Source organism: Ascaphus truei, chromosome 19 (assembly GCF_040206685.1).
Source record: "Ascaphus truei isolate aAscTru1 chromosome 19, aAscTru1.hap1, whole genome shotgun sequence".
Taxonomy (NCBI): domain Eukaryota; kingdom Metazoa; phylum Chordata; class Amphibia; order Anura; family Ascaphidae; genus Ascaphus; species Ascaphus truei.
Window position 1 is genome coordinate 32,167,446 of NC_134501.1, and position 14,579 is coordinate 32,182,024.

The 14,579-nt window shown below is 43.0% G+C and overlaps 1 protein-coding gene across 6 annotated transcripts in view; it reads left to right on the plus strand.

Moving 5' to 3' along the window:
• Positions 1-14,579, plus strand: part of LOC142470139 (anoctamin-10-like) — an 80,223-nt gene that overhangs the window by 26,618 nt on the left and 39,026 nt on the right. For 5 of the 6 annotated variants that reach the window (XR_012789180.1, XM_075577094.1, XM_075577093.1 and 2 more), the window contains 2 exons: positions 4,624-4,743; positions 13,465-14,031. Coding sequence is in view for 5 of the 6 variants with exons in the window: in XM_075577094.1 (XP_075433209.1) it covers positions 4,624-4,743; positions 13,465-14,031 (687 nt within the window). In the remaining variant the exon portion in view is untranslated. The remainder of the gene's footprint in view (positions 1-4,623; positions 4,744-13,464; positions 14,032-14,579) is intronic. The other variant, XM_075577097.1, reaches the window with a different exon arrangement.

The window sequence follows — 14,579 nt, forward strand, 5'->3', positions numbered from 1 at the left end:
GAACAAACATATTGTATGAAACGTTTAGGAATCGCAACCATTTTCATACACAGTCCCCTTATTTCAGGGGCTCAAATATAATTGGACAAACTAACACAATCATAAATAAAATGTTCATTTTTAATACTTTGTCGAGAATCCTTTGCAGGCAATGACTGCTTGAAGTCTGGAACTCATGGACATCACGAAACGCTGGGTTTCCTCCTCTGTGATGCTTTGCCAGGCCTTTACTGCAGCTGTCTTCAGTTGTTGTTTGTTTGTGGGTCTTTTTGTCTTAAGTTTTGTCTTCAGCAAGTGAAATGCATGCTCGATCGAGTTGAGATCAGGTGATTGACTCGGCCATTGCAGAATATTCCACTTCTTTGCCTTAAAAAACTCCTGGGTTGCTTTCACAGTATGTTTTGGGTCATTGTCTATCTGTAAAGTGAAGCGCCCTCAGTGATTTTGGCTGAATCTGAGCAGATAATATATCCCTATACACTTCAGAATTCATCCGGCTGCTTCTGTCTTCTGTCATATCATTAATAAACACTAGTGACCCAGTGCCATTGTAAGCCATGCATGCCCATGCCATCAGACTGCCTCCACTGTGTTTTACAGATGATGTGGTATGCTTCGGATCATGAGCCGTTCCAAGCCTTCTCCATACTTTTTTCTTCCCATCATTCTGGTACAGGTTGATCTTAGTTTCATCTGTCTAAAGAATGCTGTTCCAGAACTGGGCTGGCTTTTTTAGATATTGTTTGGCAAAGTCTGGCAAAGTCTAATCTGGCCTTTCTATTCTTGAGGCTTATGAATGGTTTGCACCTTGTGGTGAACCCTCTGTATTTGCTCTCGTGAAGTCTTCTCTTTATGGTAGACTTTGATAATGATATGCCTACCTCCTAGAGAGTGTTCTTCACTTGGCTGGATGTTGTGAAGGGGTTTTTCTTTACCATGGAAACGATCCTACGATCATCCACCACTGTTGTCTTCTGTGGACGTCCAGGACTTTTTCTGTTACAGAGCTCACCAGTGCGTTCTTTTTTTCTCAGAATGTACCAAACTGTTGATTTGGCCACTCCTAATGTTCCTGCTCTCTCTCTCTGATGGATTAATTTTTTTTGCAGCCTAAGGGTGCCCTGTTTCACTTGCATTGAGAGTTCCTTTGACCGCATGTTGTGGGTTCACAGCAACAGCTTCCAAATGCGAATGCCACACCTGGAATAAACTCCAGACCTTTTACCTGCTTAATTGATGATGAAATAACGAAGGAATAGTCCACACCTGTCCATGAAACATTTTGAGTCAATGGTCCAATTTCTTTTGGTCCCTTAAAAAAGAGGGGGCTACATATTTAAGAGATGTAATTCCTAAACCCTTCCTCCAATTTGGATGTGAATACCCTCAAATTAAAGACTGCACTTTTAGCACATATTCATTATTTAACTGTAACTTCAATTTATTTTGGTACACAGCCGAAATAACAAAACTTGTTATCAGTGTCCAATTATTTCCGGACCTAACTGTATATCCATATAAGCATCAACCTACCTAAAAATGTCTTATAAGAATGGTTTGTAATGGAGCGACTACACAGAGATATCAATATAAAGAAACATAAGGGGTGTTATATGGGGCAAGACTTGTCATATGTGTGTATAACTAGCTAGATGGGTATTAAAGCTGTCTTGTTTATAAAACATGGGACTGCAGATGAAGCCATTACTGGAACAGTAAGAGGCAAGTTCAATTGTTTGGTTCATTCTATAGTAGGTAAGATATTTATATTACTGTATATGGTTATTTATTTAGAGGAAGGTAAATAAAATCTCAGCATCTCTTGCTACTTATGTTTCACAGGGGGAAGCCCACCCCCCCAAGCCCACCCCCCCACTGATTTTAGTAACAATGAAAGGTGAAACGAAAAATCAGAAGGCCCCCTATCTATATTAGATATCTTACTTGCACCTTTCTCAGTTTACAGTATCCCTTTTCCTCTCACTCAGTTCTCAGTGTTACTGCAAACAAATTGACTCGTGACTTAAAGCAGCCTTCCAAACTGCTGTTTTAATTATTTATTTTTTAATTATTTAATTATTTTTCCCTTTAATATGTGCATCAATACAATCCACACAATGATAAGAAATTAGCTATGTCGTCGATCGATCTATTCTCCTGTGATCGATCGGCGAAGATTTGGCTCGGGGGTTCACTAAATTGCTGCCAGTGCAACAGAAGAGGACAAAGATGCAAAGTTCTGTGGGGAAGATCATGTGACCAGGCAGTCACTAGATACAATTGGTGCACTGCTAGAGAGAGGGTAGGGCTCAAAAAGGGGTGTGCCAGAGCCTGTTTCAGAAGAGGAAGGGTATGGAACTTTGTAAATGGTTGCTATAGAAACAAAAAAAGCTGTGTGTGCTGTGCACGCGCATAGTAAGTGAAACTTCTTTGACTTTTGTCGCAGAAATTGACTTATAACGCGCGTGCTTGGCACACATGTGTCAGTCAGTGTATGTGTCAGTCAGTGAGTATGTATGTGCGTGTGTCAGTCAGTGTGTGCATGTGTGTCAGTCAGTGTGTGCATGTGTGTCAGTCAGTGTGTGCATGTGTGTCAGTCAGTGTGCGCGTGTGTGTCAGTCAGTATGTGTGTGTGTGTGTGTGTCAGTGTATGTCTCTCTCTCTGTGTTGTGTGAATGTCTCTCTGTGTCGGTCAGCGTGCGTGTGTGTAAGTCAGCGTTGTGCGTGTGTGTCAGTCAGCGTGTGTGTCAGTCAGCGTGTGTGCCAGTCAGTGTGTGTTCGTGTTTGTGTCAGTCAGTGTGTGTGCGTGTGTGTGTGTCAGTCAGCGTGTGTGCGTGTGTGCGCGTGTGTCAGTCAGCGTGTGTGCGCGTGTTTCAGTCAGCGTGTGTGCGCGTGTGTGCACGTGTGTCAGTCAGTGTATGTGTGTGCGTGTGTCAGTCAGTGTGTGTGCGCGTGTGTCAGTCAGTGTGTGTGCGCGTGTGTCAGTCAGTGTGTGTGTGCGCGTGTGTCAGTCAGTCAGTGTGTGTGCGCGTGTGCGTGTGTCAGTCAGTGTGTGTGTGCGCGTGTGTGAGTCAGTGTGTGAGTGTGTGAGTCAGTGTGTGAGTGTGAGTCAGTGTGTGAGTGTGAGTCAGTGTGTGAGTGTCAGTCAGTGTGTGTATGTGTCAGTCAGTGTGTGTCTCACTCTCTCTGTGTTGTGTGAATGTCTCTCTGTGTTGTGTTGTGCCCCCCACCCCTCCTCCTCCCCCCCTCCCACTACCCCAGGCGGAGCTGCGGACACGGAGCTGCGGACTCCCAGCCCCCCCCCCCCCCCCCCGGCGACACGGTGGTCCCGTTACCCCCCTCCTCCCGACTCCCACTACCCCCGGCTTAGCTGCGGACACGGAGCTGCGGACTCCCAGCCCCCCGGCGACACGTGGTCCCGTTACCCCCTCCTCCCGTTACCAAAGCAGGAGCGACAGGGCAGGGGGTGGAGCCTCGGCCTCAGATAGCTATCCCACCACGGCAGCGTACTCCACGGCGGGCAGCACCGCAGAGCCCGTGCCGGATGAGGGGAATTAAGGGACCCCCTAACTGACTAACAGCCCCTCAACCAATCGTCAGCGGCGGGACGTGACAGCCAATCACCGGTTGCCTCGCAGCAGCGCCCTCTGCCAACCACACCACACACACGAAACCTGCCATCCACAACATGGCTATGGACAGAGCCTCTGCGCATGCGTTGAGGAGGACGGCTGCCGGTGTGGAGGAGCGGGTGAGGGAGAGCGGCGCCGCCGCCGCATGTCAGCGGCTGTGTGTGGGATGCGGCAGCAGTTAGATGTCAGCAGGCGCGGGCAGCGGGCGGGGAACAGTGTGGGGGGAATGGTTGGAATGGTGGCCGTTAGGAGCGGCGCCGGCGGCTATCGCCGCCGCCGCCGCATATGTCATCGGCCGTGTGGAGGGAGCGGTGCCTATTAGGAGCGGCGCCGGCGGCTAGCGGCGCCGGCGGCTATCGCCGCCGCCGCCACCGCATGTGATTTGCCAGAACACAGCCCGGCCTCATCTGCCAGCACTGTGACGTCAGAACTTTGACGTCACATCCGTTTCATTTTCTGCCCCTACAATCCATTTTTGTCCCATTAGGGATGAGGTGCCACTAAAGAAGTTTCACTTCAAAAATGTTTGTTACATTATAATACATTAAAAATGTAATTCAGAGTTTTTATTTTTAAAATGCTACAAGTATTTTCTCATAGTACAGAACTGATTTATTATAATAAAAAAAAATACATGTAGGATGTCTTGGTCTGCAGCTTTAATTCTCAAGGAGGCTGCCAAGAAAGGCTTGGTACTTAAAGTTAATTTCATAAATGATTTTGAAATTGCATATCTTTGTATCATTTGTTTCAATGTTCATATGTAGCCCTTCCTATTCCCCCTGCAGCCAGGGTTTTCCTGGAAAAAGGACCACGACAAACCTTGGCCACAGAGATGGCTGTGAATAGCATAGAACAAAGCAGTCACAGCTATTTCTTAGCAGGAGCTTTGTGGATCTGGGCCGTTGAGTTCTTCGGGGCGCATCTCATTTTTAGTCCTAATTATTCTTAGCAATCGTGTAGACTAATGAAGACTGTCGTTTTTTTTTAGTTGATTCTCTGCAGAAGTGGGGAATCATTGTCAAAATCTACCCAATTCATGATAAAGAACAGCTCAATATTCTAAAGAAGAGATGGTACACAAAATTAAGTCTAACATCCCAACCTATTGGTAAGTACAGTCATTTTATATTCTTTTGATCAAGGATAGAATTCCAAAAGCAGAGTATTTCAGTTCAGACTCTGTGTGCCTCGACTTAAACTTTTGAATTGAACAGTTATTCCAACTTAGTATTGGTTGTGATCTTCCTGTAATGACCCTTCTCCTTTGGACTCCAGAGAAGACATCGTAGGAAACAGCCACACTTAAAGCATTTGAGGATATATTATAATGAAGATTTACAGAGTTTTGTGTCAAGAGATTAGGAGTACCTTTTGTAGGATAACTCTGTTATATCGTGTACTGTAATTTTACATTTGATTCACTGTTGTCTTAAGGCCACCTATACATTCCAGGCCTTTTCCTTGTCATGACCCATGAGATTTGAATTGCAATTATGTTTTTCTATATTAAGGTACATTACGAACGAGAGACATGATAAAGGAATTCCCAATAAAATAGATAAAAAGGATTTATATGGAACATGCAGTGTGTAAGATGGTGTTAGGGTGCATGCACATTTTCAATTCAACTCCCTGCATTGTCTTTTTTCACACTCTATTGAACAGGGAGCAGAAGGACCTAAGTTATAGCAAATCAGTGTTTGAAAGTTGTATATTTGTGGTATGATAATAAATAGAGAAACAACAGGGAGGGGATAGGGAGTGATCACAGGACCATACTAATTAAATGATATGATTAATACATAGTGAGGTAATTAAAGTGTGGGTGCAAACTGTGATCTGAAAGTGAATCAGAAAAAAGGGGGGGAAGGGAAACACAAATTGATTGTGCCCCTAAAAGAATTCACTAAACTGCACACCTACAACGTGTAAAAGTTAACTTTTAATATATTTACTTAAAACATATATTACCAAAGAATTGTGTAAAGTGAGTTTAAAAATGGATTAAATCAATGATAACAAGCACCCATGTCATCAAATGTATAATTATACTATCCCAGTACAACCTAATGATGATGGGAAGTAGACGACACAAGATGCTATAAGTCAGGGCATAAAACCCCTCTGGAACAGCTGTGAAACTCAATGGTATGTGTATATATATATACCAGTCAGCGAGCGATTGAGTGAGTAAGTATCCAGCGAACCTACTGCAATTGTTACCATTGACAGGTAGTCAGTGTGATGAAGTACAAGTACTCAGAGTGATAACGTTAACACTCCCAGTAAAAATACTGGTAAGTTAACACTAGATGGGACTCACATTCACAGCAATATAACTGGTGAGTTCACAGCCTAAACTCTGTGAGCACATATGTCATGGAGAGCAGAGATAACAAGCTCACTGACTGTGGAGATAGAATTATCTGACCAAATAATGAGATCTATACACAGTGAACCAGGAGACTACAAACACTACATTAAAACAGCTCCAAGTAGGAGACTGACAACATTGCGCGTCCAACGCGCGTTTCCCTCCAGCAAAGGAGCTTCTTCAGGGACAAAATTTTCATCACACTGACTACCTGTCAATGGTAACAATTGCAGTAGGTTCGCTGGATAATATATGTTTTAAGTAAATATATTAAAAGTTAACTTTTACACGTTGTAGGTGTGCAGTTTAGTGAATTCTTTTAGGGGCACAATCAATTTGTGTTTCCCTTCCCCCCCTTTTTTATGATAATAAATAGGGCTGCTGACAAGGGCAGCTGACCATGTCTCTCCAACCTCTAAGCACATTGCAGGCCTCACCTACAGTATGCACCCCCCGAAAGTCTTCTGCAACCTCCCCAGCAATCATCTACACACAACAACAAGGTTGGGCCCTGTTCCTGGGTCATTAAGTTTAATTTGTTGGACAAAGCATTTTAAGCTTGCAAACCACACCTAAGTATACCCTCGTTTGCAACTCCTAACACTACTGTACCTACAAAAAATCTTTAGCAGGTACAGTAGTGTGTAGCACTCCTGTTGACACATATATATGGTGTGGTTGTTTTGGGTTCTGATCTTTCAGGGGTTGTGTGTCACACACATGTCTTCCCATGTGCCCTAAAACATGCGTGTCATTGGTAGCTATTATCTTACAAAAGACTAACATTGTTATGTTCACTATTGTCAGGCAGTGGATATGAATTCTGCTTGGGGAAATAAGCTCCTTTTTTTGTCCGATCCCCCTGGGGTGGGTGGTTAGGCCTCCTGTGGTGGAGGGTGATGGTAGGGGTTACCCCATTGCTTGCCATAGCAGTTAGTAAAGCAGTGTAGTTTAATTTTGTTGTGAAGCCATGTTTTACTTCAGGTTACAATTGATTGCCACATTGGCAATCTAGGTCCCCATTGAGAGGGCAAGGGTGTCCACAGTGACAATTGATTTATGTTTAAAATATTGTGTGCTTTAGTATGTGTTAGGAATTTTTCTTTTTAGAGTGGATAAAAACTCAATTAGCCATATATGGCTAATTGGGGTATTGGCCATTAGTATAAAGGTTGTTACGGTGTAAGGTTTTTAGGGTGGGTGATGCGGGTACTTGCCTCTGAGAGGGTAGGTAGGCCCCTGGGGGGAGAGGTGCTAGGGGCTAACCTCTTGGTTACCTTAGCAATTAACAGTTAGCCAAGGGGGGTAAGTAGTGTATTTTTCAAACTGTATTAACCCCACTGATGCCTGTGGTGCACCTTGGTAGCCACAGGAATCAAAGGGGTTAATGTTACTTCTAACATGGGTTCTGTAAGTATATTAGTAATTAACTAAATTATTAGCTGTCACATTAATTCCCGTATCGCGACTTTGAGTAAAATATTTTACCCAGTAATCTTGCTATATTCCATTTTAAAATTTCTCTGCTTTGGAGTATTCACTTTGTCACAATTAGTACTTAGTAGTAATATTAATACCAATCTCCCCAATACAGTTTTCAAAATGTGTATATCTTTATTTATAACTTATTTTCAGGGTTATCATCTATTAAGTGTATGTGATATTTAATCTCACAGTTTAAGTAGATTAATTTAATAAACATTCATTACTTCTAAAAAATGTAAATTGAATATACAATATGCATAATATAATATGGGCAGCAGTGAAATTGAAGGCTATATTAACCCTCATTTTGAGCAATAGGCACAGCCCCCGTCCCTGAGAAAGTGAGCCACCACTCACGAAACGCGTAGGACAGTCAGATTGCAACTTCTTGGTGTCCTGTCATGCCCCAAGTGATGTCACCAGTCTGATTGCTCAGCACAATGCGCTCCTTGAACACACGGGACGCCATGTGGAGGAGACCACAGGCTGAGGGCCTACTGCCGCATACCAAACCTGGAGAGAAGGGGGAAGAGGATTATGTTGAACCCCAGTGCATTTTTATTCATGCCCAGAACCAAGGTTTCTTGGTGAGTGCAGTACTTTTAATTTGCTTTTGGTATAATAAAACCATTTTTTTGTCTACACTATTGGAGGTTTCTGTGCTGTTTCCCAGGATTCTTGCTGCTCAGTTGTCTGTACAAAATTGGACATGGAATGATTCCATAGATGACCCCACATAGAAGCCGTGGCAACAATGGGGTAGATTTCAAATAGAGCTGAGGTTTAATGGGAGTCGTAGAGGGAAAATAAATCAGGCAACCAATTGGTGGAAATCAAGGTATTTCGGATGTTGCAATGTGAAGGGGTAGCATCTGTATATATTTGCTGTATAAGAAGAGGGCGTATGCTCCTGGGGAAATAGCGAGCAGCCATCACAGTGTTTGATAAAGGGAGCCCACATGGATAGATTGGATTGTGTCTAGAGTATGAGAAAGGCACGAAAGGATATGGGAATAGGGAGTGCCCTTGAGGAATTATCCACATCACAACATGTAGGTGTCCTAAAAGAGACTGGAAATTTCTTGAGGAAAATTACTCAACCAGATGTGATGGAAGGTTTCAAGAGGTACAGTAGACTTTCTTCCATTGCCATAAAGTCCAGGATGATCATTTGCGTTCAATGGAAGTAACTGTGCCAAATAGCTTGTCTTTGGAAAGTGGGACCAAAAGGTTGTTGTATAACTTGGATCCTTTTTTAAGAGTAACCGGAGGAAGGAATGTATGAAAGCATCTATGAAGAGAAAGTCATCCAATAGATGGTTACAACAAGACAGCAGGATGTGTTTAATAGAGATGGACACATTTTTCAACTGTATTCAAATTTGCTGGGAATTAGTGAGTTCCTTTCTGCCACAAATATCGGTTGCTCAGTTTAAATAATGCACATTTGCCTACCTTTGTTCAAACGCTTACTGCTGGCCACCACTATTGCACATTTGTTTACGAATGTCATAAAATCCATTGCTACATTTTTAAATTAAATTAGTTTGCGAGTGTCATAACATTCAATTCCAGCAGAACTTTCTGACCCTGAAATATGGAGAGGGAGAAGAGGGGGGAAAGAGGGAGAAAGAGAAAGCAGGTGTGCTCCTTTTTGTGCACGTGTCTTTCTACAAGTTATTTCAAGGTGGGTTTGAGGGGATTTATATATCATTTGGGACTCATGTAAATTAGGTCTCTCACTGGAACCATTTTGAAAAATGGAACTTAAAGGTCGATTTTCTTGAGGGACAACTTTCTGGATACTACACTGACTTTGGTCTGACTCTCCGGGAGGGGCATGGTGGAGAAGAGAAAGGGCAGATGATATAACCTTTGGATAGTCCTTTATTGATGAATTGATCAACTATTTCTGGTTCGTGGATGGTACAGAGGAGGTTTGTAAGAGGCTGGAATGGTGGAAATGCCTATATGGAATCCTTGGGAGAATCGGGAGAGAGGTTACCTTGAATGTCAGATAGGAATGAAGCAAGGCCAGCAATGAGCTGGTAATGCAGAGTTTGCTGGAGACAAGCATGGATGAATGAGAAATGGCAAGCAAAATATATCTGCTTTCATGGCGATGGCGGATTGTGATATGCCCCTTTTTATTTAATTCTGATTTGAGTTTTGGGATTTTCCTGTTACAAATTGGACTGTGATGAACTGAGTGGAGGAGTGGCATGGATGCATGGATAGAACTTTCCTCTGGATCTGAGAAGGAGCTGGATATTAGATCTGCCATGGATGCTCTGGAAGGTCCGATTGAGGAAACTACAGGTGACAGGTTTAAGGGAGCAAGAGAGGTCAGCTCACATTCCCAGATTTTATTAGAGGGTCAACTGCCCATACCTCTTGTAGCAGGGGCATTGTCAAGGCCGGAGCGTGGCAGGAGGGAGGGTGACTGAGGGCAGAGCTTGTTCGAAGGGAGGAAAATGGTGGGGAGGGAACCCCCCTTTTAAATAATTTTAAGGCTGAGTGAAGGTAAAGAGTAGGGAGGGGGGTATGGGGAAAAGTAGTTCCTAAAGAAGGTACCTGAAATTACAATAATATGGACCCCAAGGAAGAGAGACAAAAAACTCAATTATTGACCCTGGCAAGGAAATTCAATTTAGTGGCAGCAGAAGGAGAATGAGGAGGCAGGCTGAGTGGCTTCTTCTGGAGTGCTGATGATGACAGAGACAGGAGCTTCTACTGTGTAAGTGGAGGGGTGGTTGCGCTGCTGTGCTCCATCGCATAGCTTCTGTGTAGGGGTGGGGGGGGAGCTTCCAGAACTACATTTTAAGGTTTCACTGGGGGTTTTTTTATATGCCTATCTCTGGTTCAAAATACTGTAAATACAAATATAGGTTATGTTGAAAACATGCTGAGAGAGAGTGGGTGACTGGGGAGGGAGGGGTGAGATAGGAGGGTTCGACTAGGCATTAACAAAACAACAACAAAAAAGAAGGCGCTGGGAACGCTTTCGTTATATAACAGTAAATAATGTGACCTCTAGTGACTAAATAAAATCAATAGTGTAAAGTAACTTCCTAACAAGGTTCCCGATACCATCTATCAGTTCATTTGGACATTTATTGGGCTTTTTTGAGGCGCCGGTACGTATTTGTTATTTGTTTAGGCATCAACAAAGCCTCTGACAGAAGGGGGCTGCTGGAGGTTGTCACAGAAGGAAGAGCATTGCCCAGGTGCTGGAAGTGGAGCATGAGAAGGATGGGGTAGGGAAGAGGAAGACTAGGAAGCATAGTTAGGGGTGCAACTTTAGCTTAGAACTGTTGGTGGAGTAACAATCTTGTGCTGCAGTTGTAAGCGGAAGTCTGAATGTGCTGTACCATCGGACCATAAAATGTGACGTCACAGGCCCTATATTAGGCTTGTATGTCTCATTTTACCTCAAGAAGCTGACAAGACAACATCCTGGACTTTGGATTGACAGATTAAGAAAGAAGATTAAAGAAAAGAAGAAAATAATGACAGATGAAGGAGGAAGACAGTGATAGAAATAAATGACAGAAGATTTTTTTTACCTGATGCTGGTCTTCAAGGTGGATGGCGTTGGATTGCAGGTGATGACATCACGGTACGAGAGTTTGCAGATACAACGGGATTCGGAGGGTGAAGGCTTCTAAAAAGTATGAGAAATATTGAATGTATGTAAATTTCTTTTTTTCAGTTTTTTTCATTGTATATATTTATTTTTATGTTTGTGATTGCCCATTGACTGCTAATGTATTAATCTGTGCCCCTTTAGGGTGCAGATAAATACAATGACAGCCAATAATTTTTTTGGCAAATGCTTGTTTTGAATTGATTGTAATTTTTTCTATTTGTTTTTATTGCTTGGCTTTAATTGTTTGGATTTTGGATGGCTTGTTTTTAGTACATATTAGGATTGGTTAGCATTTTAAATTAATTGTTGTTGGCTACTGGTTTAAATTAATTAATTGTTTTGTTGGCCAGTGTTAAAAATTAATTAATTATTTTGTTGGTTAATGCTTTTATTTATTAAATTGATTGATTGGCTAGTGCTTTTATTTATTTAATTGGGTTGTTTATGTGCTTGTGTATATCTTTTATTATTGTGTATTTTTGGCCTACATACTTTTTTTATTAGGGTGATCATTGACTGCTATAGTGGCTTATCATACCCATATTATATTAGTGGGGGACGGGAGTTGCACTTAATTACTATACAGGTTATTAACCGCTAAGAGGTTAGGGGCCATTAAGATTGTATTTTTTCTTGTATTCTTTCTGGCAAAGGAGGACATGGACGTGGTATGCTGATGAGGACAACCTTCATGATGGCAGGGGTAAGTAGAAAGCTTTATTTACTTTATGCTGTCTGGCTTAAATTTTATTTTATAATGGGCAAATTAGCTATTATCCAGATCTGGATAATAGTTATTTTGCCCATTACTGTACTATATGTCTTTGGGGGGGAGCGAGTGGGGTGTATTTATTTAAATGTATTGCAAAAAAAAATGTGGTACCGCAGGCCTGTGAGGACCCGCGGGGACCACCCGAAGTCCCCCGGACACACGCAGGGACCACACGAGAGCCCCATGACATCCGCGGGGACCACCCGAGGGCCCACATACACCCGCGGGGACCACCTGAGGAACCCCGAACACCCATGGCCTCTGGTATCAATCATGTGGGGGTAGATGAGGTGGTTATTAATGTTTATTGTGGGTAGCGGGGGTGAGTGAAGGGGGTATTTGGCCCTTGGTGGAAAGCAGGAGGGGTTAACCCCTTCATTGCCTTAGCGGTTAGCCGCTACGGTACTGAAGTTGCCTGTGAATGCATTTTTATTGCATGGGATTGATGCCGGGGTTTGCGGTGGTGATATTAATGGATTTCAGCTCCAATGCAGAAAAAGAGCACTGACAAGACATTGATACACGCGCACACACACACACACTCAAAGATTGGTCAGAGAGACCACCTGAAGTCTAAATCCTTTAAAGAAAGTGACTGAAAATAACTGAAACCTTCCTGAAGTTTAGCTTACTGTGCTTACAGAGTAATATAAAACAATTGTCAGATTGCTTTGCCATGTGTCCAAGCCCCTTGCAGATGTAGAAGACTTTGATGTACGAGGTTACACATTGCTTTGTGTTAACGCTGGTAGTTTTTTTTTAACAGAAGAGCCATTGAAAACAATGGTCAAGGAGATAACACACGTTATTTAATGCATTATTTTGTGTATAAACTCGTTAACAGAGAAAATAACATCTGTACAGCTGTGTGGGAATTTAAGGGTTTATTCAAAAGCAGTCTCCTAAAATCTCCCATTGACCTAAATGGGAGTTTTTGATTGATTGATTGATTGATTGTGGTGCAATCGGCCGCTTTTTGATTGATTGATTGATTGTGGTGCAATCGGCCGCTTTGGGGCCTATTGAATAAGCCTCTCTATATGCCACTGTCATTGCTTTCATTTAGTACATGGAAGCTGTGACACTTGATGCTCCCTTATACCATGACACTATAATAACTGTGTGGATCTTAGGCCGCGTCCAGGGTGATTGCGTGCACGTGCGCTATCGAGCGCCATGACGTCAGGCGCTCATGTTGCTCGGCGGATCCCTGGCCTGCTGGATTGCGCAGTGGGTGGCGTGTCGGGGGACGTGCTCGTGACGTCACGTGAAAGGTTCGCCCTCATTCGATGAACAGCGCACGTGACCAGGGCATCGCATGCAAAGACAAAAAATGTTGTCTTTGCACGCATTACGTCTACACACGCGCACGTATACGCACGCACAGTATGGACGCATCATCAATTCAGTTTCATTGTTTTGTTCTCGCAGCTCTCACCGTGGACGCGGCCTTAAAGGCATTCATGTGCAGTAAAACTTGGCATTGTTTGGTAAATATGGGCTTCAGTAACCTACCCATAAGTAAATTATGTTTTGTTTCTTTCTACAGATGCCATCCGTGCTTATTTTGGGGAGCCTGTGGCACTATACTTCTGCTTCCTTGGATATTTCACTGGTTCTCTCATCCCAATGGCGTTGCTCAGTTTTGCTTGTGCCTTCTTCCTAGATTCCTTGGACAAATACATATTTTTTGCTGTCTTTAATGTCATCTGGTCCACTTTCACCATGAAGCTATGGAAGCGCTGTAGTTCAGCCAAAGCCTATTTTTGGGGCACTCTACACTTGAAGAGCTATTTTGAAACCTCTCGAGCCCAGTACTGGGGACCATTGACTGAACATCCCATAACTGGGAGATGGGAACCTTACTATCCACAATGGAAGCAAAAATTGAGGATATTATTTGTGTCTGCACCTTCAGTCTGTATATTTTTGGGACTTGCAGTTGATGGGATGGTTATGTTTCTGTATTGGGAAAAATGGACCCAGGGCTGGTACAAAAGAAGCACCAGCAAGTTTACCATAATAGGATTGTATTTGCCAAGTATTTGCCACACGCTATACATGGAGATTTTGAATGCTGTATACAAGAGAGCTGCCATCTCCCTGACTGAATGGGGTATGTAAAACTATGTCATATCAATACAGGCATACCCCGTTTTGAGGACACTCACTTTAAGTTCCCTCGCGAGTAAGGACATATCGCAAGTGTACATATCGCCCAATAGGCAAACGGCAGCTCGCGCATGCGCCTGTCAGCACATCCTGAAAAGCAATCCCGGCTCCCTACCTGCACCGAAGCTGTGCTCAAGCGGGGAGAGTATAGAACCTGTTACAAATGCGTTGTTTACATCAGTTATGCACGTATACAGTATGAGGTTTGCAGTACAGTACATGCATCGATCAGTGGAAAAAAGGTAGTGCTACACTTTAAGTACATTTTTGCTTTACATACATGCTCTGGATCCATTGCGTACGTTAATGCGGGATATGCCTGTAATTATTTACCACCTTTTAAGATGATGAGTAACTTGCATAACTTCTTATTCCGTAGAGATGGGTGAACTGATCCAAATCCGATCGCCCCACCAAAAGCCCTCTACGGATTGGGTACTAAAAAACCCAGAATGAGAGATTTTCCATTTAGTAGTATCTCCAGTTAATAAT